Genomic DNA, 23,460 nt, shown 5'->3' with positions numbered 1-23,460 from the left:
TTCTTCTTGGCTCAGTTAATGTTCGAATTCTTCTGACATATTTGGTTCAGATACCACTAATGTGCTTTGTTGCAAGATGTTTTATTTGCATATTCCAGGTCCTTGTATTCCTGAAGATCAAGCACACATTCCCATGTGTCGCCAAATGTTATCTGCTAAGGTGTACTTAGCAAAATCTGAAGACCCCATGGCCAATGTACAGGGCACCTGTGACCTTTCTCTCTCCTCTCTCTACTTTTTCTCTCTCACAAATTCTGCAACCTTGCGGGGAATTATATAAAATGTCACTAGCATGATGAATCTTTGTAACAAGCTTGGGGCGACTTGGGACTCAGTCATCAGGTGAGTCCACTCTAGAGTGTTTTTTTCACTTAGTTATTCTCGCTTTTCATTGATGAATAACTAGCTGAGTTTTTTCACTCATACAACACTAAGTTGGAGTGTGACTTGATGACTGAGGCTTTGGTCTGTCCTAATTCCTAGAGTCAATGTATATTACCATGCTAGGTAAATACCTAAATTGTCATGGATTTTGACTAGGTCTTCATAGGATTTTTTTAATTAATTAAAATTTCTCACAGGACGATATTTTTAATTAATTCCTTATGTAAATTATAAATAAGTGGTCCTAGGAAATGTCCAAGGCATTTGAGTACTCGAAATTCATCCTCGACACCCCGACATTATCATAAGACCCACTTTCGGGGTCACAAAATGAATATTCCCCAAGAAAATCCACTTTATCTAATAAAAGTGGCAAAATGGACAAAGAAATTCAAAAAATTAATAGTATGAGACATATTAAAAAAATATGTTTCAACGTCAGAAGTGTTGAAATTTGGGGCAACTATCGGATGAATTCCCCCAAGAGAAATCCAAGACCCAAAACAATGAACAAGACAACCACAATGATCCCAAGATAGCCCTCCAAGTCTCAACAAGTCAAAGTCAAGGCTAGTCAAACCTTGTCAAAACTAGTCAAATCACAAAATTCAAACCTGTAATTTCATAGAGTAACCCCAGAACCTTTGCACGTGTGAGCAGAAGTAGGCCACAAAACAAGAATTTCTCTCTTCTTTGACTTTTTCTCTTTTTCTTCTTATTCTTCTTGGACAGATTTCAATGTGAATGAATGAATGAGTGATTGGTTTCCAAAGTGGTTGAGTTATTCTCTATATATACACATCCAAGAGGTCGAATAGCTACCCCTAGGACCGACTTGGTCTTGTGGTGACATTTTTTACTCTTTTGACTCGAGACAAAATATTTTTTTTTCTTCCAAGAAGTACAAAAGGGACTTTGACTCAAATACACTTTGACTAAAATACATTTCTTTGACTTATAATAAATGTTCTTTTGACTCAATAAACCCTATAAGCATGAACAACATGCTTTGACTAGAATAAAAATAATCATAATAATATTTTTTTTCTTCTTTTGTTTTTACATAGAATACATATTGATACAAGTACAATGATAATTATGAAGACCGAACCTAGTTACATTTTCAACACTCCCTCTTAACTAGGAAGGTATTCATAATGACACAACAAGATACTCTCAAATTGAAATATTCTCATATGAAGGGATTTGGATTGATAAGCATCAACATAACCAACATTGTCAAACATAGCAAGGCCTTGACTAACAAGCTCTATCTCTCCACTAGATCAGAGCACAATGTTGGGAGGCATAAATTTGGACACCCACCGCCTCTCTAGGCACATACCCCATCCAGATGTTCACTAGGTATGTCCTCACAGGACTATACTTATCTTGGATATACTATCCTCAAAGAATATCAATCCTCAGGACTATTCTTATCTCGAATCCAAATCCTCAAATAATATCGGTCCCAGATGCTTACCCAATCCACCATTCTTCCTACTAGTGCCTTCACTAGGCTTACGACTGTCAGTCTTAGACATAGTGCATGACACAAGGAGAATATGGTGTCCATCCTCACTCCCTCTCAACTAGGGAAGAGATCCTCACTCCCTCTCAAATAGGGAGGAATAACCACAAGCCTAAGCTTGTCACAAAAATACTCATCAAAACATCGGCTACATGTTCTTTTGTTGAGATTTGTTGTAGCTACTAGGCTCCTATCTGCATCATATCATAACAAACTTCGACCTTCCTAGTTCTTTTGTCAAACTTCACGCAGCTTCAACATACCATCAAGTAGTTCATCAAACATCTTATGGAGTCAAACTTCTTCACAATTGATTACACAAGCCTTCTCATCTACTTTCATTGTACTGCAACAAAATTCTACTTTCATGCTCTTCCAAGAAGTCATATCAACTCTCAATCATCAGTAGTATCTCTATCAACAATAGTATTTGTCAAACCAGACAGTGTAGAACCAAATATAGCTCCCTCTTTCTAGCTGATGTGGGTGAACTTCTTCTGGATCAATATTGAATCCAATATATCATCAAGTGATCAACAAATTGTTTCATGACTTCTTGTATTAGTTCATTGCCTTTTCTCCCTCTAAGGTGTACACACTTCTACAATATATATTCTTCCTACAAACCATACCATATCTCAAACATCATGTCATTCCTCATTTTCCAAAACAATCGATGTTGCTCCAAATTTCAAGTTGTAAGATTCTTCAAGTCAATTTCAAATTCTAGCTCCCTCTAAAGTCGACATTTCACAATCCTCAAGAAATGATGACCACTAGTAGTGTCAACAAAAGTTCTTTCAATGATGTGTTATGTTGCCATATATCAAAATATCCATCTAGAAGAGTCTTGACCTTTCTTTTCAACTATTTGACCAAGACATATCATGCTTTTGCTATTAACTTTCTGCCCAAGTACATTTCTGATCTAGATGCATTATGTTCTTCTTCCAACTCCCTCTCGAAGATGTTGAAAAATCTAGGGCAACGTTATCAGGGCTTCTTATCTAGATTGATTTCTCCATTTCTTGACAATTATTTGTGATTAATTATTTCTTCTACTTATTTATTGTTATTATTATCATCAAAATAATTTCGAAACACAAGAAAACAAGTGAGCACAGGATATAGGTGCACAACCAAGGCAAAATCCCCATAAGGGGAAAACCGAGTCACAAACTCTTCCTACTAAAGATTTAATTCAAAATGAGACATACCTGACCTTAGACCAAAGACATGGACTTACTCCTTCCACCAAGTCAACCCTTAGTGCATACAATTATTTGTCTTCTTCTTCTCTATAATTCCTGCAACTTGCCTTTCTTAATTTGGGTTCCCTTCTTCAGTATATGAGTAGCATCACAAATTTAGTTTCCATGACATATTTCGATAGCACAGATTCTCCTTCTTTAGGTTTCGCATTCTTCTTTTCTAGGTCGAATTACAGAGATGTGTCATACTTTTGTCCCTTAAGAGGGTCGAATTCATTCCTTTATATAGTCGTTAGAGTATCCAATAATAAGCCAACTTGTCACTTGAGGAAGAGGCCGACTTGTACACTATTGAAGATGATTGTCATGGCGAGTTTGAGACCGACTTGAGAGGAAGCTAACTTGGGGAGGATAGACAAAAATACTTTTTTTCTTTCTTGACCTAAAGGAGCCCAAGAAGGGTCTCTTACAATAATGACTTTGACTTAACTATCTTTTGCACCTCTGGACTGGACTGCCCTCCTCTGAAATAAGCCCCAGCTCCTATGGAACGCCTCTCCTTGAGTTGGAGGTATTCCCCAAAGGACATCACCCCTTTGATCCTGAGGTCTAGCCCCTCATTCTCATCAATACTCGAGGCAACTGAGTTCACCAGATCTACAACAGGGTCGGCCATCCTCTCCTGCTCAGGCTCGTCCACAAAATGGGGCATCCTAGGCCAACCTGTTTGGCCACGCAGAGGGGTATGAGGTGGTTGCTACGTACAACTTCCTCTCCCTTCTCTAGAACCCCCATCACCTTGGGGTTCTGCACCTGGTATATCATTCACATGTAAGCTCATCACCTGCTGCATCATGTCCATCATGAGTTGGCCTTGCCTCAACATTTGTTGGTTGGTCCCCAGTAACTCCTCTAGAATCTAGTTTTGTCCTCCCTGTCTAAGTTACTCTAGATCCTCTTCGTTCTCCATGTGCCCTCTGAAATTCTCCAACTTTGTGTCAGAAAATGTGTCTTGTATTCCCTCTCTGTCGCGACCTCTTCCTCTTTCCCGGCCTCTCAAAAAACCAACTCCTTGGTACCTAGGTGGCATCACCTTCTCTTGTCTCCCCAGATTGGCCAAGAACATGCTTTGATATCACTGTAATATCCCTAATGGAATTATTCAATGAATAACAATCGCATGCACTAGACAATAGTAGAGAAATTATAAACAATTCAAATCATAAACACCAAACACAAATTTTAGAACAACACTTGAGCCATTTTATTAAAAATCTAAATTGTACGGAGTACAATAGCGAGCAATAAGTGCACTTGTGCTTGCATAAGAAAGCTTAAGCAAACCCAGTTGAGAGAGATACCCCCAATGAACAGAAAAGCTCGACCCCAAATGGCCTCTTTGCTGACCCATGATTTAGCAGCTATTTCTGCCAAAAAATGCCTCGAATCTGCCACTGAAGTGTCTGGAATGATCTAAAATTGCAGTTGTAGCCTCTTCTAAAATTACTCCACCAAACCCAGAAAGGGATTGGCCCAACTCTCAACCACCATAAAACCCACAAAATGGTGTGAATTGCCCAATGAGATAGGCAACACGCACTCCTAGAAACCAACTATTAATCCCCTCCAAATGGTACCACAAAATCTGCCCAACTCCTGGTAATTCCCTTCTCAACTTTCCTCCTTTATTCTTGCCCCTACTCTAGCCAAAATCCCCTTGCTCCAAGCCCTGCAAAATTGCTCAGAAATTATGCATGCGGAAGCCCTAGGAGACCCAACTTCACTCACCAAAATCCCCACACTCTCCAAGCTGCAAACCACCACAATTATTCAGCAATCTATCCTCCGAATCAGCCACAAATTTCTTGGAAATTATCTCTCCCTCCAAATGACTCCCCCAAGTGGTATCACTTCCGTTATGCATCCTGGAACTAGCATAAGTGGGCACAAAGCACAATCCCCTGTGTAAGAACCCTAGGTTAAAAGTCAAAACCATTTGCGTTTTCCTTACCATTCAACTCTTTTTGCTTAATTTCACATGAAAAGATTCCAGACTATGTAATCCGCAAAGAGTTTTTAGGGAAAGTAAACTGTAAGAACCCATTATATATGTTATAGAAAAGTAATATTTAATAAATATACTATAATTGTTTCGTCTAAGCGGCAGCGTTGAGGTGTAGTTCTGAATTATATTGTGGTAGGTCCGCAGTTCGAACTTCCGAGAGGCCCTACCATCTTATAAACAAATTTTTCTAAATTGAAATGAATAAGTTCCCCATTCATGGTGTGACAGTAGTCATTTGGTTATGCGGTGGTGCAAGATTTGAATTCCATTGCGTTGTTTCCAGAACTTTGGAATTAACGAAATATATTATCATAACTATATTTCTGAAATACAAATTTAAGTTTAAATTTAAAATTAAGTTAATAATAATATATCAATACATTTAACTATGCATATAATAATTTACGCGGTGGATGGAGCGTCCGTCTTATAACCAAGAGGTTCCACTGGTGGTTGACATACGTCAACCAATATCATATGACACCAAGTGCCACTCACGAAATGGGTTCTCACGCGTCAAACTATTGAGAAAGGGTGAGGGAGGACAGTGGCATTCTTAGGGCCTGGAGGTCTGTAGATTTGTGGCTAATATATATTGTGTGGCTACAGACCATTCTCTCTGCTCAGTCCATTTTTTTGTTGGCAGAGGTCAAGGTATCAAATCACGCTACTTATACATTTGCGACTTGATACATCGAGTTCGAATTTAATAGCAGAACAGCTACGGATGGGTAAGGAGGCACGGGAAAGACAGAATAATGAAGACAGCTAATGCAAATTTCTTCGAATAGAAAGTATGAATTTATAAAAAATTTACAGCATACATTTATATATGTATATATATTTTATTGACTATCTGCAATTTCGACTTATAACTTATTGCCATTGACACCAGGTATGGTCATGCCAAAGTTTGCTTGTTCTCTGATGAAATCATCTTTAAAATCCTATATATATATATATATATATATATATATATATATATATATATATATATATATATATATATATATTTTAAATTTGCATACAGAAGATTTGATATAATAATATGGCTTATTCGATATAATATTGTGGCTTATTCATTTGTAACTCTCTTATTTTTTGAGCTTGGATGTACCTTTGCTTCAGTCAGTATAAGAACTTTCTATTTGTTTATTCTTCACTCAAGAGTTCAGTAATTTTTTGAATTCAATTGTAATCTTATCTTAACAGATTTAAATCTGTAAATCTTAACAGACTTAACAGGTCCGAGAATTTGAACTAAGCTTTGATACCAAACTGTAAGAACCCAATCTCAAGCTAATTTTAAAATAGCAAAACATGAAATTTTACCTACAGAATTTAAATAATTAATCTAATGAATACCAACCTGTCTTCTTTGCTGACAATCTGTCTACTCTGCTGCAATTCTTGCCCTGCTGCATTACTAAAACGGCCAAAACCTCCCTGCCGAACTGAGTACAACCTAGGTAGTCTCAAAAAGCTTTCAATTGAAGCAATTTGATTCCCCCGTGCCCAAAAACATCAGTATAATCAAGACTTAAGTTTCCTTTATAGTTGTACTACAGTATCCAAAATTGTTCTCAACTCCGCTGCCCCCCCCCCAAAATGGTTTTTCCCTTCTCTGCTGCCCCCCCCAACCCCCCAAAATGGTTTTACCCTTCTCCTTTTATTTCCTCATCCACCGCCTTCTTTCCTTCTTCATGTCAATATTTTGGTTACGTGTGACTTTTATGAAATCGAATCTCATTTGATTTCGTTGATTTTTATTTGAATACATAGTTTGATTTAATAATGTTTATTTTTTTTTAATGAATTAATTAAGTTTATAATTTTAATTAATTTATATTATTATTTTATTAATTTTAAATGGTAAATTTTAATATGTACTTTTAAAATTAATATTTTCTGTTGGTTTTAAGGACTTATCATATATATGATACTCTGGTAAGGTATTAATTTATTACCTGAATTTATATCTCCTCCTGTCGTAACTAGTTTACATATAGTGCGATACATGCAGGTCCATGCATACGTAGCTATCGTATGGAGGTCTCGGATGTATGCTAATACTCGTATTTTATTTATAGGCAGGTCATTACACCCTGCTCCAAAACTCACTGAAGTGCAAGGCAAACTCCCTTAGGGTGGCACTCTAGGTCCACCGAAGGAAGCGCTGAGATATCCGCCTGAAAATCTCTTTGTGCTAAGAACCACTTGTTCACCTCGCTGAACAGTTGAAGTAAACAATTAAGTTCAAATGTGAAATTGACAAAAGCCCCAAACAATGGCCCTCACCTTCTATTTAAGCTTGCTGCCTCAATTTTCCTTTAGTGGGGCCCAACTCCACTATCCCAAATTTCCCTCCATTTTCTCTCTCTCCCCCAAGTGCATACTCCTCAATGGGGTGCATATTCCTTCTGAGTGGCCCCCACATCCACCAAATCTTTAATTTTCTCCTTCTCCTAAGTCGAACCTCCAAAAGTGCATTCTAATGCCAAAAATTAATCAAAATTGGTGGCCCTCCTTAATACCTAGGAAATTGGGGATATTACATATTGTATGTTGTTGATGTAGTTGTCCATGAGAAGTTTGATGAGCAGAAAATTTATATGGTCATAGGTTTAATTGATGTCTTTTTGATGAGGTTATGCCAATATAGAGATTTTAAGACACTCGATAAATCAGCCTAACAATGCAGCAGTTGATTCCTTAGATTCCAATGATTCTATGACGCAGAAAAACAAACCTTTCTCAAGAGGAGTCTATGCTATTCTTCAACAAGAGCAGCCAAGGGTTTTGCAAAAAGGGTCAGAAATTAGGCATAAAATCTTTGCACTTGGGACAACATTAAAACACACGAGGGTCACAATGAAATCCCTTACCAAACTGGAAGAGCTAGACTCTCTCCTTTCCAAGGTGGGGTAGTCAGAAGGGAAAAAGTTATGTTGGGCCCTAAAACCCACCATGCTTGCCCTTATACAACACAAGCTCTTGGAGTACCCTTGTGAAGGGGTCAAACTTCCAGTTGCCTCGTCTCAGTAACATTATAAGGTCGACTGCACCTATGCCTCCTTACAATGATGATGTTATGAGAAGAGTTTTCAGATTAACAGCAAAATTGGATTTGGAAAAATTAACGGAAACTCACACTAACACATGTAATCTAAGCATGACGGGTCATACGATGACTGTTTTGGAGCATCTCATGTGACCATAGAACCTTCATTACAAATGAAGTGCATTTAAGGAGGTATTTTAGCTAGATTTTAGGCTTCTGTGGGAGTTTTTTGATTCCTGATCCGGATTAACCACAGTCTTCACTTCATTCTGCCAACGTTTCAAACCCCAAAGGGGGTCCATCATCAGGACAAATAAGAATAAGAATGAGATATTTAGCTTAAATTTGTAATGTAATTTCTCGTCCTTGGTGAATTTTATTAATCACTAGAAGATGAAGCATTGATATTGGAGAACAGCTGAATAGCTGGAAGGCAACAAGCCAAAGTTCACAAGCATATGCGTGAGTTTTTTACATGAACAACAGGCATTTGGGCTCGCATGCATTAGCCTTCTATAGTTGAGTCTGTGTAGAATCCAGACACCATGATGGTTATGTGAATGTAATAAAGCTAAGAAGTTGAATCATTGGCATTGAATAAAAGATGTCAGAATTCTGAGTTGATGAGTTGTGTATATTTTTATTGCTGTGCTGATTTCTGTTCAAAGCATTGTTTGTTGCTAAAATCTGCCCTGTGAATCTGAATACAGCTCCACCCTACATGAAGATTGACATATGTATAGATGAAATATAGAAGGCCAATCTTACAAAGACATCCATTCTAGCATTATAAGAATCACATGGAGCAACACACTCTGAGTTTGATCACAAGTAATAAGATAACCTCGACTGTTGTCCCCTTACCATACCAGGGTTATCCCTAGAAAGATCACATATCAATGAAAATGAAGGTGACTTTGGCAAGACAAATCCTCTTTACAGCTGAGGAATCAGACCAAATGTATTAGGTACAGAATGTGGAATCCTACTGGCCTGGGTTATAATACAAAAGACATACATTCACAATTTTTCATAATAAGAAAAGTTCAGTCAAACATGCATGTGGAAAACAGATTTTTGGGCTGCAAATGACACTGTTTTAATTCCTACGAAGAGAAAACAAATACAAGTGAACAAAGTATATCAAAATTTCAAATTTATCACAAATAAGAAAATATCTTACTTGATTCAGCAGCTTAAGATCTGAAAGTTGTTTTGCAGTTGTGGAGTACTTCTATACAATTTGAGAAGATGAATTAGAAACATTTCAGATCAAATGGAAGATTTCAAAAATCATAAAGCTGAAACTGTTGCTTACATTATTCACTGAACCAACTTGCTTGGAAATTAAATCCATGCAGTCTGCTGCAAGAGCCATCCAACATCGTAGGTCTACATGGCGCTCATCTTCGCTTGGGTGCGAAGCACGTGGGTAGTCATCAAAACCTGAAGAAAGACTCTGATGATAAAGCAAAAAAAAAAATCACAACAAAAACACACAAGAATGATCAGATATAACTCTCTAAATGGAAGCAGAAAACAACACTGACTTACAAATAATCGTTGAGATAAGCTATATAATACAAAGATCAAAACTTTAGGCTCAATTAGCATAAGATGGATATATCACATGATGATACAAGACTATTTCGAAAAAATACAGAGAATGCAAAGACATGACGAATCTACAAATGAAAATAATATCTGCCAAAATCTAAATATACTCTCAAAGCACAAGCCAATAACATCAACAAACATCAAAAATATTATCACATACGCGAAACAAGGGACAGACCTTTGATGCCTGAAACGTGTTCATAGTACAAAATAATGCATTCGTCGTTGCCTTTGACCTAGCAGTTGTCCTCTTACGAACCCCTTTTAGGTTCCCTGCTGGTTTGAGTGGTAACATTTTTGGCGTCGTTGCCGGGGAGGAAGCAGGTTTGCCTCTGTTAAAATTGGCAACTAGGGCCAATCTCCACATGGGTCATCTTATTTATGACAGCTGATATTTTTCTTGGATTCCTCTCTCCGAGAGGTGTAGGATTGATCTAAAGATCATCCGATTCTGACATGTACAAATGAAGATATGAATTTATTCATGTTATTGACAAATTGTCAAGGTCGGCCAGCAAACTCGTGTAGGCTCAGAAGCCCAACAGTCACGTCTATTCATCCTCAACGCTTGCCTATAAATACATGATGCCTCATCCTCATTTGGACATCACTCATCTTCACACATCTCTCTCTCCTCATCTGATTGGGTATGGATTTCTGGGCAGCTTCTCTCTCCACACATGCGAAGGGAAGGAAGGGCTTTTTCTGTTTCAGTGTTGACCAGGTTTGACCGAAAATTTCAGAGGCTGTTTTTGGGCTGTGTTGACCAAGCATTGACCTGTTTTAGTGCGATTTTGGGTGGAGGAATTCTGTCCTAGCAGGCCGCAGATATGGGCACAAGAACCGAGGCAATCTGACCTCCTGTTTGACCAGCGTTGACTGTACTAGGGCTGGCCGCAGGGTTGACTTTTGTTGACCAATTTTGACTGGACTTTTTCGACTGTTTTGGGCTGATTAGACTTGCTATTGGAGGCCGAAGTTGATTGGGTTTGACCGAGCTGAATTGAGGAAGAAATCTGCCTGTTGACCAGCGTTGACTTTTCTGGTTAGGGCTCTTTTGCTGCTGTTATAAATTATCAGAATTTGTAAATTGTAGTTGTACTCTCTCTCTACTAAACTATTGAAGACTCAAAGAAGATTTGACCAAGGGTTTCCCCACATTGGGGTTTGTCCCTGCCTGGTGCCACATCTTGTGTCCTCTTGTCTTGGCTTATCTTCATTTATGTTCTATCAGCATTTTACTTACATGTTTATGTGATTGCTAAACTGAAATTGATATTGGGCTCATAAAGAAATTGAAGTAAAATTGCTCTAAAGCATAGAACATACCATTGTTGCCTAAAATTAACAGCCTCCCTAGTGAATCATTGAGGAATTGATTCATTGACGACATTCTTATTATTCCTTTGGCGACTCCACTCATTGTCCAAACCCCTAGTTTGCTTAAGGTGACAACATTCCTCCTTTAACTAGGGATGCTGCAAGAAGGAACCGTGAACCATGACGGATAATGTTGGCACTAGCAACAACAAGATAACCAAAAGTCAATGACATTTGGTTAGTGTATTTTCTCCTTTGAAGCTCGGTAATGATCCCAAACCGTTACCTGAAAAATATGACCGATGGTTACCCAGGGTCAAAGGAGATAATGCTATGAGTGCTCGTGACTTTGTTGAAGAATTTTATTGGAAATTGTCCCCTAGGTTGATCTTTGATGAAGATAGGATCATGATGCTATTTGCCTTATCACTTGAGGGACAAGCTAGAGAATGGTACCTTAGTCTTCCTCCTGGTTGTATCTCTGATTCCGATGAATTTGAAGACCTATTCATGAAAAGGTGGTCTTGCAATGCCCAAGGAACCTTCAACATCGAGAAGTTTTATCAGATATCTAAGGGAAGGGAAAGCCTACAGGAATTCATTCAAAAGTTTGATAGGGTTGTACGAGATATCCCTGATCACCTAAAGCCTTCTGATGCCAACATCCTTGATAAATTTGTCAAAGTTGTGGGGGATCACCTAACATATGCCTTAAGAGACAAGAAACCTTCCACATTGGCTGAAGCTAAAGAAAAAGCGATTCAAGTTGAGGAAAACCTTCGTATCTCAAAAATGAATGTTGATGACATCCCTAAAACCAAAACTAAGACCAAGAAGGAGAAACCAAAGGATCAACATGAAGAAACCATTTGGGCTATCCTCAAGAAAATGGACAAACTTAGTGAGGAATTTCATTCATGGGATCGAATTGTTATGAACAAAATCACTGCTTTGGAGAAGGCCCAAAAGTCAAATTCTGTCCCAAAGGGGAAGCCTTTTCCAAGGAAGCAAAGTGATGAAGATAAACCTAGCTCATCTCAAATCCCAAACACCTTGGAACCAACTAATATAGTGGACCAAGACTCTTCCTCTGAAGATGAGCTTTGCGAGAGTGATGAGAGTCATGATGATGAAACAGACAAACAAGCTAACTTTGTAGAAGCTGATATATTCAACATTCTACTTGTAGGTTCATACACTCACCCTCCCATCAATGAGGTCACAACCAAAGTTGAAAAAGAAGAGTTGGTCCTAAACAATGATGAACGTAGTGGAAGGTTCAAAGGGGTCCAATATTCTTGAAAAGACCATGGCAAAGACACTGTAAACTCCAAAGAGCCCGATAAAGAGGAATCTCTTCCCAAGTAAGATCCTCCCAAAAATGTACCCTCTAAAGAGCCTCCCAAATAGAAAGCCCTTTCAAAGAACCCTTCAAGAAAGGATTCCCGAACAAAAGCTAAACCAAAAAAAGGAAGCTAAACCAAAAAAGGACCCTCAAAGGGAAGAAAACACCACAAGGAAAGAGAAGGGAAAACATGTTGGGCTTAACATTGATATGGCTGTTGCTATTGGAAAGATGACTTTGTCCGTCCCTTTGAAAGAGATTGCTAAACTTCCTGAGCAAGGACAGCAACTCAAGGAGTCCTTGGGTTTTGAAGAGGAAGAATTAGCGGAAGACTTGCAAAACATTCACATTCGTGATCGAAGCACGGGACACGGACCTTTCATGCTCACTTTGGCCATCAATGACCTTTATCTCCATAACTGTATGCTCAACTCAAGGGCTACGACAAACATCATGCCTTTAACCGTTATGAAGCAATTGAATCTCAACATTACCCGACCATATAAGAAGGTGTGTCGGTTTAAATCTAAACATGTGGAAGTGGAGGGTCTCATTAAGGATCTTAAGGTTTCTCTGGCTAGAAACCTCGACATATCCCTTCTCATGGACATTGTCGTCATCGATATTCCTGATGTATGGGGGATGTTGCTATCCAGGAAATGGGGAGCCACTATTGGGGGGCATGTTCAAATGGATCTATCATACACTACCATCCCTCAATCTGATGGGACCCCTTTCATCCTTCATAGAGAACCTACCTACCTATCACATGTGACTGAACTTGGTCCCTACTATGAAGCACATAACACTGCGAAGCCCTCCCCTATTCTCCCTTCACAAGAGGTTTGTCCTCATAATATGTCCTCATATGGAATATGAGGTGATTGAAAGTAATTGGAGGAACTCTGATTGGAAGTTCCAGGGAATGTCATGTGTGAAGAAAGAAAGGAAGATATCGTAGACTATGCAACCATGGAAAAGGCAATCAACATTTAAGGACTAGAAGATTTGACTAGGAAATCTCCCGGAAAGATATGAAGACTCTGATGGAACATTGAAAAAGATGGAAACCCTTGACAATGGATATCTTTGGGAGATGTGTCAACATGCATGCAAGATGTTGATGTTTACAGGAAGATGTCATGATGAAAGACCATCACAAAGGTAATTTTGATTTAAGTGTTCATTCCTTATTTTTGAACAAATATCTAGATGGGCTTATGCAAGACTGCCAAAGGAAGAACTGTGGATGTCTTCCCAGAGGACCATGTAGAAGGATGTAGGATCCTTCCAAAGAAGATAGAATGAAGAAGGTAGCATGACATGAAGTAAGGCCAGATGTAGACTAGTGAATCGCTTTCTAATGAAAGGAATGATGGCATGACTGACTCATGGTTGAAAGTGATGGATGGTATGTGCCCTATGAAGAAGTCCCAAAACATGAAGACTCTAAGATAAAGAAATTCATGACATCGAAGGAAGGAGCTCTTCAAGCAGTTGGTTGTCTTTTTATCTCCACTTGAGGAGTTGTTGTAGGTCCCTAATTAAGAGGGAGCCTGGAAACAAGTTTCTTACTTGGAAGAAACTTGGAAATTCCTAAGCCAAGAGGGAGCTTAGGTACATTCCTTCCATAGGAATGAGTACATTCCTTTATTGGAATATATATGTCCTCCCAAATTGAGAGGGAGAAATAGACACATCATTCTGGTCTTCACTTGGGAAGACAAAATGGAGGATTGGGTAAACATTCGGAATCCAATACTCTTTGAGGATAAGATAGGGCATCCAAGATAAGAGTAGTCGCAGAGGACCGATATTCTTTGAGGATTGGGAATCCAAGATAAGAATAGTCCTGGTGGAACACACACTGAGAACCCGGGTGGGGTATGTTCCAGGAGAGACAATGATAAGGGTGTCTATAAATCATTGGTCTCACCAGCATTGAGTTCAAATCTTGTGGAGAGATGGAGTTGTTAATCAAGGCCTTGCTATGTGACAATGTTGGTTGATATGATGCTATACAGATGGGTTACCAATCTGATTCTTCTTATGAGAAATTCTTCAAATTGAGAATGACCAAGTACCATTATGAATACCTCCCTAGTTAAGAGGGAGCATTGAAAATTGTAACCAAGTTCGATTTTCATAATGACATGTAATTGTGATTTTTGTAAATAATGTAAAGAAGAAAATAAAATTATTATTGGCTTGCTTCATGGGTTTCATGAGCAAGGGATTTTATTTTTAGATGGCTCTCATTGTGAGCTTTTAGGATTTGTCAAAAGAGTCCATGTCATGAAGAACCCTTCTTGGGCATGTTACAATGTATATGAGTCTATAGGATTGTCAAGTAACCATCCAAAGACAAGCACAAAGTTCTCCTCTTCAAGTTGGCCTCAAGTTAAAGTGAAGAACTCATGTCAGCTTCACCTAATGAAGACACACCTATGCGGATGCACATGTTGGCTTATTTATGTAGGACAAACTACTATATTTATGTGTGAAGGGTCTTCACATTACCACAAGAAACAAGTTTAGATCTCTCTGAATTCAGGTGACCTAGTGCAAAGACACGTTCGGATATCTCTGTGATTCGTATAAGAGACTATAGTGACACAGTTCAGTGAGGAGACTATAGTTTAGTGAAGAATCAAGGATTTCGGTTTACCTTTGTAATTCGGATCACAATTACAGTGACAAGCATTTCAGAAAAGGAACTCGGATAAGTGATCTTATCTTCAATGCTATTAGAGCAAAAGTTTGCAGTTTAGACACAATAATGAAGTCTCACCACAAGGATACAATCTCGGTAGAATCCCAGTAATGGTCTTGGTGCTACCTTAAAGGAAAGATATCAGTGTTATCTCAGGAAAAAGGACTCGGTGCCTTCACAAAAGTAAGGTCTCAGTAATATGACAACGAGGAGGTCTCACAGTACAGGAGATCTCTATGTGAAGACTGTGATAAGATCTCGGTGATGACAATGTCTCGATGCTAAGAAGGTCGAAGTGGAAGAGGAGTCAAGAAGAAGGTAGATTGTCTCAAGAGAACTTGTGTCTTGGTCTTAGAGTGGCAAATAGGTCAAGGGTCTTGGTCTTGGTATTTGTCAAATGGAATCCCTATAAGAAGAATTTTGTGCGGTTTTTCCTCTCAAAGAGTGAGAGGTTTTGGCCCTAGCTAATAGCCTACATTCCGTGTCTCTTGCCTATTTATGTTCATGCATTGGTATTTGTTTGATGAAGAAGAATAGTAATAACCTAAGTAAGAAGAAGATGCTAATCTAAAGAAATAAAAAGCACTCACAAGCAATAACTAGTTAAGGAGAAATCACATAATTCATGATGCCCTAGATTTCTCAACAGTCCTAGAGAGGCACTTGCTAGGTCAAAAGAAACAATGAAGTTAAAGCCCACTGTCACCACAGCTAAAGCTTCTTACTCTTTACGGATTTTCAGCAATGGGACAAAACCCGATATATAGAGAATCAATAATGAAGGATATATCAACAAAGACGGGTGTGAAGCGATTTCGAGGACCCTTTTCTAGGGGAGGCTCAAGAATGGGACCTACTTGCTTCTTAAGCAAGGTACAAGGCTTTCTAGGAAGGGGATGAGGATTAAGGGCTAGGTTTAAGGAGTGTGAATTGTAAAGGAGATTCCACAACCCTAAAATCCTTGTTGAACTTGGTTTCCCAAGTGGTTTTTGAAGAGTTGACTTTTCGAAGGTATGGGACCACATGGGACCAAGTGGACCTAGGTTAGGTCAAGGGAAAGGAGTTTAGCAACCAATGATATATTTGACCTAAACAAGGAGGAGAAGTGGAACAAAGAATTAATTTTCAGTTGAAGGTGCAAAATGATCCCTATGAGGAACTAGCCTAGGGAAACTTAAGGAAAAAACCAATCTCGAGGCTAGGGCTTGGGATATCTCAACCACACCATCGGAATTTCCTCAAATTTGAAGGAAGGCCTAGGAGACCCACCAGTGCAGTAGAGGCCAAGAGATCAATTTTTTCCTATGCGTGGTTTGTCGAGAAAATGATGCCCTAGGAGCCTTAATGTGGCTAGGCCTAGAATAAAGAAGGAGAGGTGAAGAAAAATATTTCTTTGAGTGATGACCTTATGATAGACTAGTGCCTAATCCTTTTGGGAGATTGGAGTCAAGAAAAATATGACAAAAGACTTCATTTCTAGGTAAAGGAGGCCTTAAGATCAACTTCACTTGTCACTAGGACAAAAGAGTGACCTTAACTAGCCTAGTATAGCGAAAATCTCATTATCAATGCATGTGACAAAGTAAAAGAATAATAGCATTAAATTTGCACTTACATGTAACAGAATATATCCAACCACCAATAGGCTTGCCAATCATGAGGCTTCAAGATAAAAAAAAAAAGACAATCCATACATCAAAATTCATCCATGCTCCAAAATTTTGTCCACCAAGAAGGAATAGCGAAAATCTCAAGAGGGATACAAGTCCAAACCAAGTGATGATGAGAAATGAGCTCCCATCATTTGTATTTATACACCTCTAAGGAGTTCGATTTAGCTATTTGAGCCTACATTAGCCCATCAACTAAAAAATATGTGCAAATAACTAACTTTTGGTGACAAGCCCACCAAACTAACTCATAAACAAAATAACAAGCCTCTCAAGAGGTTGAATGATCAATAATGCATATTGTTGGGCTCTCTAAGAAGCCTGATGAAGTCCATAAGTGCCAAAATGATGAATTGGACTTCCAAAAGTAATGGAAAAGGGGTTGACCCCTTGTTCTCCATATAATAAACTTGTGGTGCTCCCAATGGTTGTGAGGGAACACAAGTGACCTCATGGGTCTTCAAGTAAGTCGAAGATGCTTGTATACCATTAACAAGGGCTCAGATGATGGTGTAAGTGATGCCACATCAGCATACAAGTCATTGGTCATCTGCCAAGTGTATGGTACAACTGTGGGGTTGGTTGGGTAAAGGTGAACCAGGTGCATCTTCATCGTCCAACACGTGAATCTCGAGCAATCTTTGGACATCTCTGGGGATCCATGGAGTGTTGTCTACTGCTGTGGAGGCTCATTGCTCTCAACACACACTCTACATGTGCCAATGTAGTCCTCTGGAGGGTTAGGACCCTGTATAGGGAGACCAAACCCAAGATAAAGACCACCTGCAATCCTGTATAAGATCCAATGAGTCCCCTAGCTTTCCCGTACAACAAGTGATCAAGGAAATCGAATAAAACAGCTTACAAACCATGGACAACAGGTGGGGACTAAATAATGGCCTTCCCTTCCATAATGGGCTTTGGCATGTGCTAATGTCTCCAAGCTCTAAATGGGTTAACCAAGTATCCTATTAGGTGGTTTCTACTGCTAAAGGGGATAGTATGTCCAAAGTACACCCTTCAAAAGGTGGTGGTATGTGATAAAGAGATGAATGGAGTAGAGGATGAAAGAGGCAACCCTGGGCCACATGCTGGGGTACAAGGGTACCAATAAAAGGGAAGCCCACACTTAGGTATATTATGTATAGGAGGGAGCAATCGTGGAACATGAGGTGCCCGGGCCTTCATTTTCCCACCCTTCTTTATATGCTTTTTCTTTTTTCTTATTTTACTTTAATTGACTGCTCGAGGCTCAAGGGGTAAGAGCACGATGTGTGAGGTATACAAATGGATACCCCCTTTAAGGTAGGGGCGTTCATTTCCCACCAAGGGTTGGGACAATGATGGGTTCCTGAATGATAAAGGAGGCTCATCTAGGGCTTGTACGAACCAGGGTGATGGCCATGATGATGGGGTAGAGCTCATGTATTGGCTTTTGCCCACATGCTAAATGTGTTTGTCACAACCAGCTTTTGCATTTTGTCATATATTTTCCTGTTGAATGTGATAAATTATGCTTTTACTTTTTTTTCAGCGTTGAAGTTTCTAGGTCTACCAGTTAGAAACCCTCCATGCACTTTACTGATTTATTCTTACCTACTTGTTCCGTTACTTAACAAGTTATTTACAATGTAAATACTGAAAATAAACACTAGTGCATGCTACACATATTAGAGATCATCAACTGCAGGAAACATAAACAAGCACACAAAATGAACCCGTTATTTTTGGACCAATGTCCCCGGAAAAACCCAATGCAGAAAAATTGGTGCAGCTATCTGAGGGTTTTCTTATTAAGCAATTTTAGAGTATAATCTGGGTGCCAAATCTGGCTTACCCAACAAAGAATTTCCTTGCCAATAGTACCTCTCAGTCTGAGACAAATGTCCTGGCTGAAACCCTAGATAAACCTTCCAGCAGCTCCTCAGTTCCAATCTGCCCCAGAAACCCCAACATCTGCCTTTCTGGACTACGTCAGCCTCTCTTTGCCCAGCGCTAGCCCTACGTCACCCTGAATGGGCCTGCGTCAGCCTCAAGAGGCCCTGTGTCAGCCTTCTGGCCCTCTGCGTCAACAACGTTGGCCTCTCTGAAGCACTGCACAGCTCCTGGATGCCTCTGCATGGCCCTGCGTGAGCCCTGCCTGCTACTGCGTCACTCTCTCTGGCTCCTGAGAATAGAATGACTAATCATCTAGTGTTTTTTCAAAGTGACCCTCAAGCCTCCTCTTATACTTTTCTCGTTGACATACCAACAGCTGAGATTAAGACCCTAATCGACGGCTAAAATTAGATCTGGCTTGTTCCATGTCTTTTGGACCATTCTAACACAGTGTCATATTAATCCACATTAATATTTTAATTTCCCTAAGTTTAGACTTAGGGACTCCATTAAAAATATTAATTATTTTAATATCTCCTAAACTGTTTAGAATCTGCCCAAACCCTTTCTGGGTATTGGAGATCTCATGTGCCCCAATCTCTCCACCAAATTTCGTGGCTAGAGCAAATCCGATGCTACAATCAACATTCAATTGCATCAACCTCTGCGCCATCATTCTAGGCCTGACCCAAGGTGTGGGCAAGGGGAAGGGGAAAACTAACCCTATGTCGACCCAATGAGGAAATGTGGACCCAGGTGGGAGAAATGATGAATGCGGTTATAAGGAGTAGAATGGTAGTAATATATATGGATGAGGGAGCAGGACCATGCAACCGAAATCGGGGTTTCCCACAATGTTGCAGTAATCGTTCTCGGGATATTATCAGCGAGGGGAAAAATCGATTAAAAAATATATATATATATATATTCGAGAAAATCGGGAAAAAATCGTAAAATACAAAGATATTCATTTTTTTTCAATTTTTGTAATATCTAAAGCATCTACAAGATAAAATAAATACATTCACACATAAATATGATAAAAGAACTAATATATAAGATGTGTAATATCATTTCTAGTGCTACATCACACATAACAGTGAATCATGTCCTGAATAGTAAGTCCTAACTCCTAAGTCCCAACTCAGCCTCAAAATATCAACAAAAAATATAATTATGTATCTCACGAGTCATATCATGAGGCATAATGTCATATACAATGAAATGAACCAAATAACTAAAGTCTAATACTATTGATTTCCTCTGCCCCTCTTGCGATAAAATGCAATAGCCTTCCCTTTCCCTCTAGATGTAGATTCCAGTGGAGTTGGCAGTGGACTCTGCTGTGCTCTAGAAGTTGAAGAACTAGGAGCTATAGGAGGGAGACCATGTCCTCTACTGGTGGCAGGGGTAGCCCGAGTAGGTGGTGTCACCTCCTCCTCCTATTGCTCCTCCTCCTCCTCCTCCTCCCCCTCCACTACCTCTTGCTCTAACCAATCATCGGCAGACTCCATGAGAGGCTTCTCGGGCTTAACCCTCCATGCAACAGTGGTGTCATTCCCATCCAATGAGATGGCCTCCATATCAAGTATCCTCTCAAGTTACCTCACCCACAATCGAAGATTGTAGTAGACGTAGACCATGTCATTAAGTCGCTGGGACTCCAACCTGTACAAAGATCATGAAATAATAGTTATAAAAAAAATATTGTTTAATGAATTCAAAATATTATTTGGAAATTTGCAATATTTTATGTTTTAAGTTTAACCTGTTGTGCTTCTTGTTGTGTATTTTTTCAAATACACTCCAGTTGCGCTCGCATCCTGAGGAGCTACATGTTTGGCTGAGGATTCAAATGGCAAGCTTTTGCAAAAGGAGTACCCTGGCACCATACATTCTCCACCATGCATCTACAACAAAATTACAAATAAAATTTTAAATAAACATAAGAAAAAAATGAAATTTGAAAGTTGAAGCAAAGTATGAAGTTATGAACTTGAAGAGACAATGAAATTTGAAACAAACTAAAAAATACTTGGCATTTTAGTCGTCTTATCAGTCACAGCCATGTCAAAGCCAAATGTGCCACCTACCATCCTGTATGTCTCAATTTCTTTGGAGGTTTCTGTACGTTCTACTAGAGATCGCACCATCCTCTGAACACAGGTTAAGAATCCATCCATGATCTCAGCATCAAATACGAACCCACATGGGTAAGAAAATGTAGGGTTCAGGGAGATCCCTGCAGCATGAATGGGACAATGAAGTGTGTTGTTCCGTCATTCATCAATCACATCCCATAGGAGGAGTTGTCTCTGAAACCTCTCATCTCCCTTATCATCATAGTAGGCTTGAATGGATCCTTTCGCCCTTTCCATGGCCTCATAAAAATAGCCCATTGTGGGTTTCTCACCATCAACTAATCAAAGAACCTTTACCAAAGGTTCAGTAACGGTACACACCTCTGCACTCCCGCCCAGAAGTCTTCCTGGTATGAAACTAATCTGCATATGGCCTCTCCCTCTGGCTTGTGGCTCATTGTCAAAGAACGCCACTCCTCTGAAAGAAACATTCTCTTCACATCCCACATAGAATTCAAGAGAGATTGAAGAGATATGAAACTGGTGGCAAACTGTGTAATGGCGGGGCGCACCAACTCTTTGTTGTTGGTGAATTTTCTCATCAAGCTAAGCACAGATGTATGATTATATATAAATTTTGTAATGCTTTTTGATGACTCAACAATATCTTTGACAAAGGAAATTTTCCCTATGCCCTCCGACATCAAATCAATACAATGTGCAGCACAAGGTGTCCAAAATAAAGTAGCATGCCTCTCCATAAGCATCCTGCCAGCAGCAACATAATTTGCAGCATTGTCCGTTATGACTTGGACAACATGTTCTGCATCCACCTCCAAAATAAACATATCCAGCAAATCACATAAAGTTTTTGCATCTTTGATATGTGAAGATGCATCAACAGATTTCGTAAACATTGCCCCCTTGGAACAACTAACCAAGAAGTTTATAAGGGTTCTCCCCTTTTGGTCGGTCCAACCATCTGACATCATAGTGCATCCTATTTGTGCCCATGATGCCTTAAACTCCTCCAATCTTTTGTTGTAGTCAACCTTTTCATTTTGAAGAATCTGGCTTCTAAAGTCATCATAAGAAGGGATTTTGTACCCTAGACCAACAATTGCAATAGCATCAACAGCAGGCTAGAAAAATGGATTATTCCTTGCAACGCTGAAAGGAATATCACTCCAAAGGAAAAATTTGGCCAACAACTTGTCAGCTTGTTCTTTCTTAGTTTTTTTTAAGCATTGAAGTGATAGATGGTTGTGAACCAAACGTGGTTCTAGGAACAAAAAATGATGAGGCGGCTACCAGGTTGGTTGTGTATATTGATGCTAAAGTAGAACCAGTATCACTTCCTTGTTTACCTGAGCCTAACACAGTCTTTGTTAGTTGCTTCTTCATTTCTGCTTTGGCCTCTCTATTGTGCTCTAAATTTTCCAATGATCTCATGGCTTTTCGGATGATTTCCGGATTTGTATTTTTGCAAGTCCCTATATCAAATCCAGGGATTTGTGCAAGGTGATACTTCAATCTATAAACCCCCCCTGATATATGCTGCCCACACAACTTGCAAGACAAGTTTATTCTATCAACCTTTCCATCAGGTTCACCAAATTCCCACAGAGGGTCCAATTTCCTTGGCATGTTTGTAATTTGGTTGAACTCTTGACTCTTGAGTTTTAAATTTGTAAGATGAAGTTTGAACTTTGAAGTTGAATGGTGAACCTATGGCAAAATAAGGATTACAAGTTATAAAAATTAAAAAAAATTACATACATGAGTAACATGACAAAACACATGGAATTTTTTACAATTTAACAAACAAAAACCCCATCAAATCAATTCAAAAATATTTGATAACCCATTGAAATATTTGATAAACAATGGGTTATCCAGATTCCAAACCCAACCAGAAACATGAAAAAAAAGACCAAAACAAAGTTTCAAAGCACATAAATTTGGTGCCCATACCAGTTTGCTGGAGAAAATTCCTCTCCTCCTTAGCTCTCAATCCATTTTTCTCCTCCAATCAACTCCCAATCAACCAAGGTTTTTCTCCTAAGTCACTCCCAAACCATGTCGTTGCCGTTGTCTGTCCAAATGAATTTTAAAAAATCATTTTTTGGTCTTATAAACCCGTTGTCCGCCGGCCCAGCAATAACTATGCATCGAATCGCGATTTTTTGGTTTTTATCGCGATTATTTCAATAACTCGCGAAAAAAAAATAAAAAAATAAACCATTAAAAAATCGAGGAAAACTTAAAATCGCAATTTTATCGCGATTTTCGCATCACTGGTTTCCCATGTAATACCATCCCTAAACTAAAGGGTCAGTGAAGAGATCCCACGAGACTAGAATCCAAAATTAACATCCAAAGGGGTCTAGGGGACAAGAGCACAAACCTAGCCCATTCTTTCCACCGAATCCCCCCATAATCCATGCCTTTAAGTGTCCATAATAAGCAAACTACAATAATCAATTACCAAGTGACAACGCATACCTTTAGGTTCAGGAGGCCCACCTTCAAACATATGATCATGGCAGATGGGTGATGGACCACATGGCTAGCTCAGGTGACA

The 23,460-nt window shown here is 39.2% G+C and overlaps 1 protein-coding gene across 1 annotated transcript in view; it reads right to left on the bottom strand.

Annotated features, from left to right (window-relative positions):
• The window catches only part of GCS1 (glucosidase 1), a 450,551-nt gene that overhangs the window by 159,136 nt on the left and 267,955 nt on the right, over nucleotides 1-23,460 (bottom strand). The window contains exons 16-17 of the mRNA XM_089385790.1: nucleotides 9,571-9,711; nucleotides 9,436-9,486 (exon numbers count right to left, since the gene is read on the bottom strand). Coding sequence (XP_089241916.1) covers nucleotides 9,436-9,486; nucleotides 9,571-9,711 — 192 coding nt within the window. The remainder of the gene's footprint in view (nucleotides 1-9,435; nucleotides 9,487-9,570; nucleotides 9,712-23,460) is intronic.

The sequence above is a fragment of the Pinus tabuliformis genome, chromosome Q (genome assembly GCF_031772625.1).
Source record: "Pinus tabuliformis cultivar Carrire ecotype Pingquan chromosome Q, CPIR1, whole genome shotgun sequence".
Taxonomy (NCBI): Eukaryota; Viridiplantae; Streptophyta; class Pinopsida; order Pinales; family Pinaceae; genus Pinus; species Pinus tabuliformis.
This window is presented reverse-complemented; position numbering and strand designations above follow the sequence as displayed.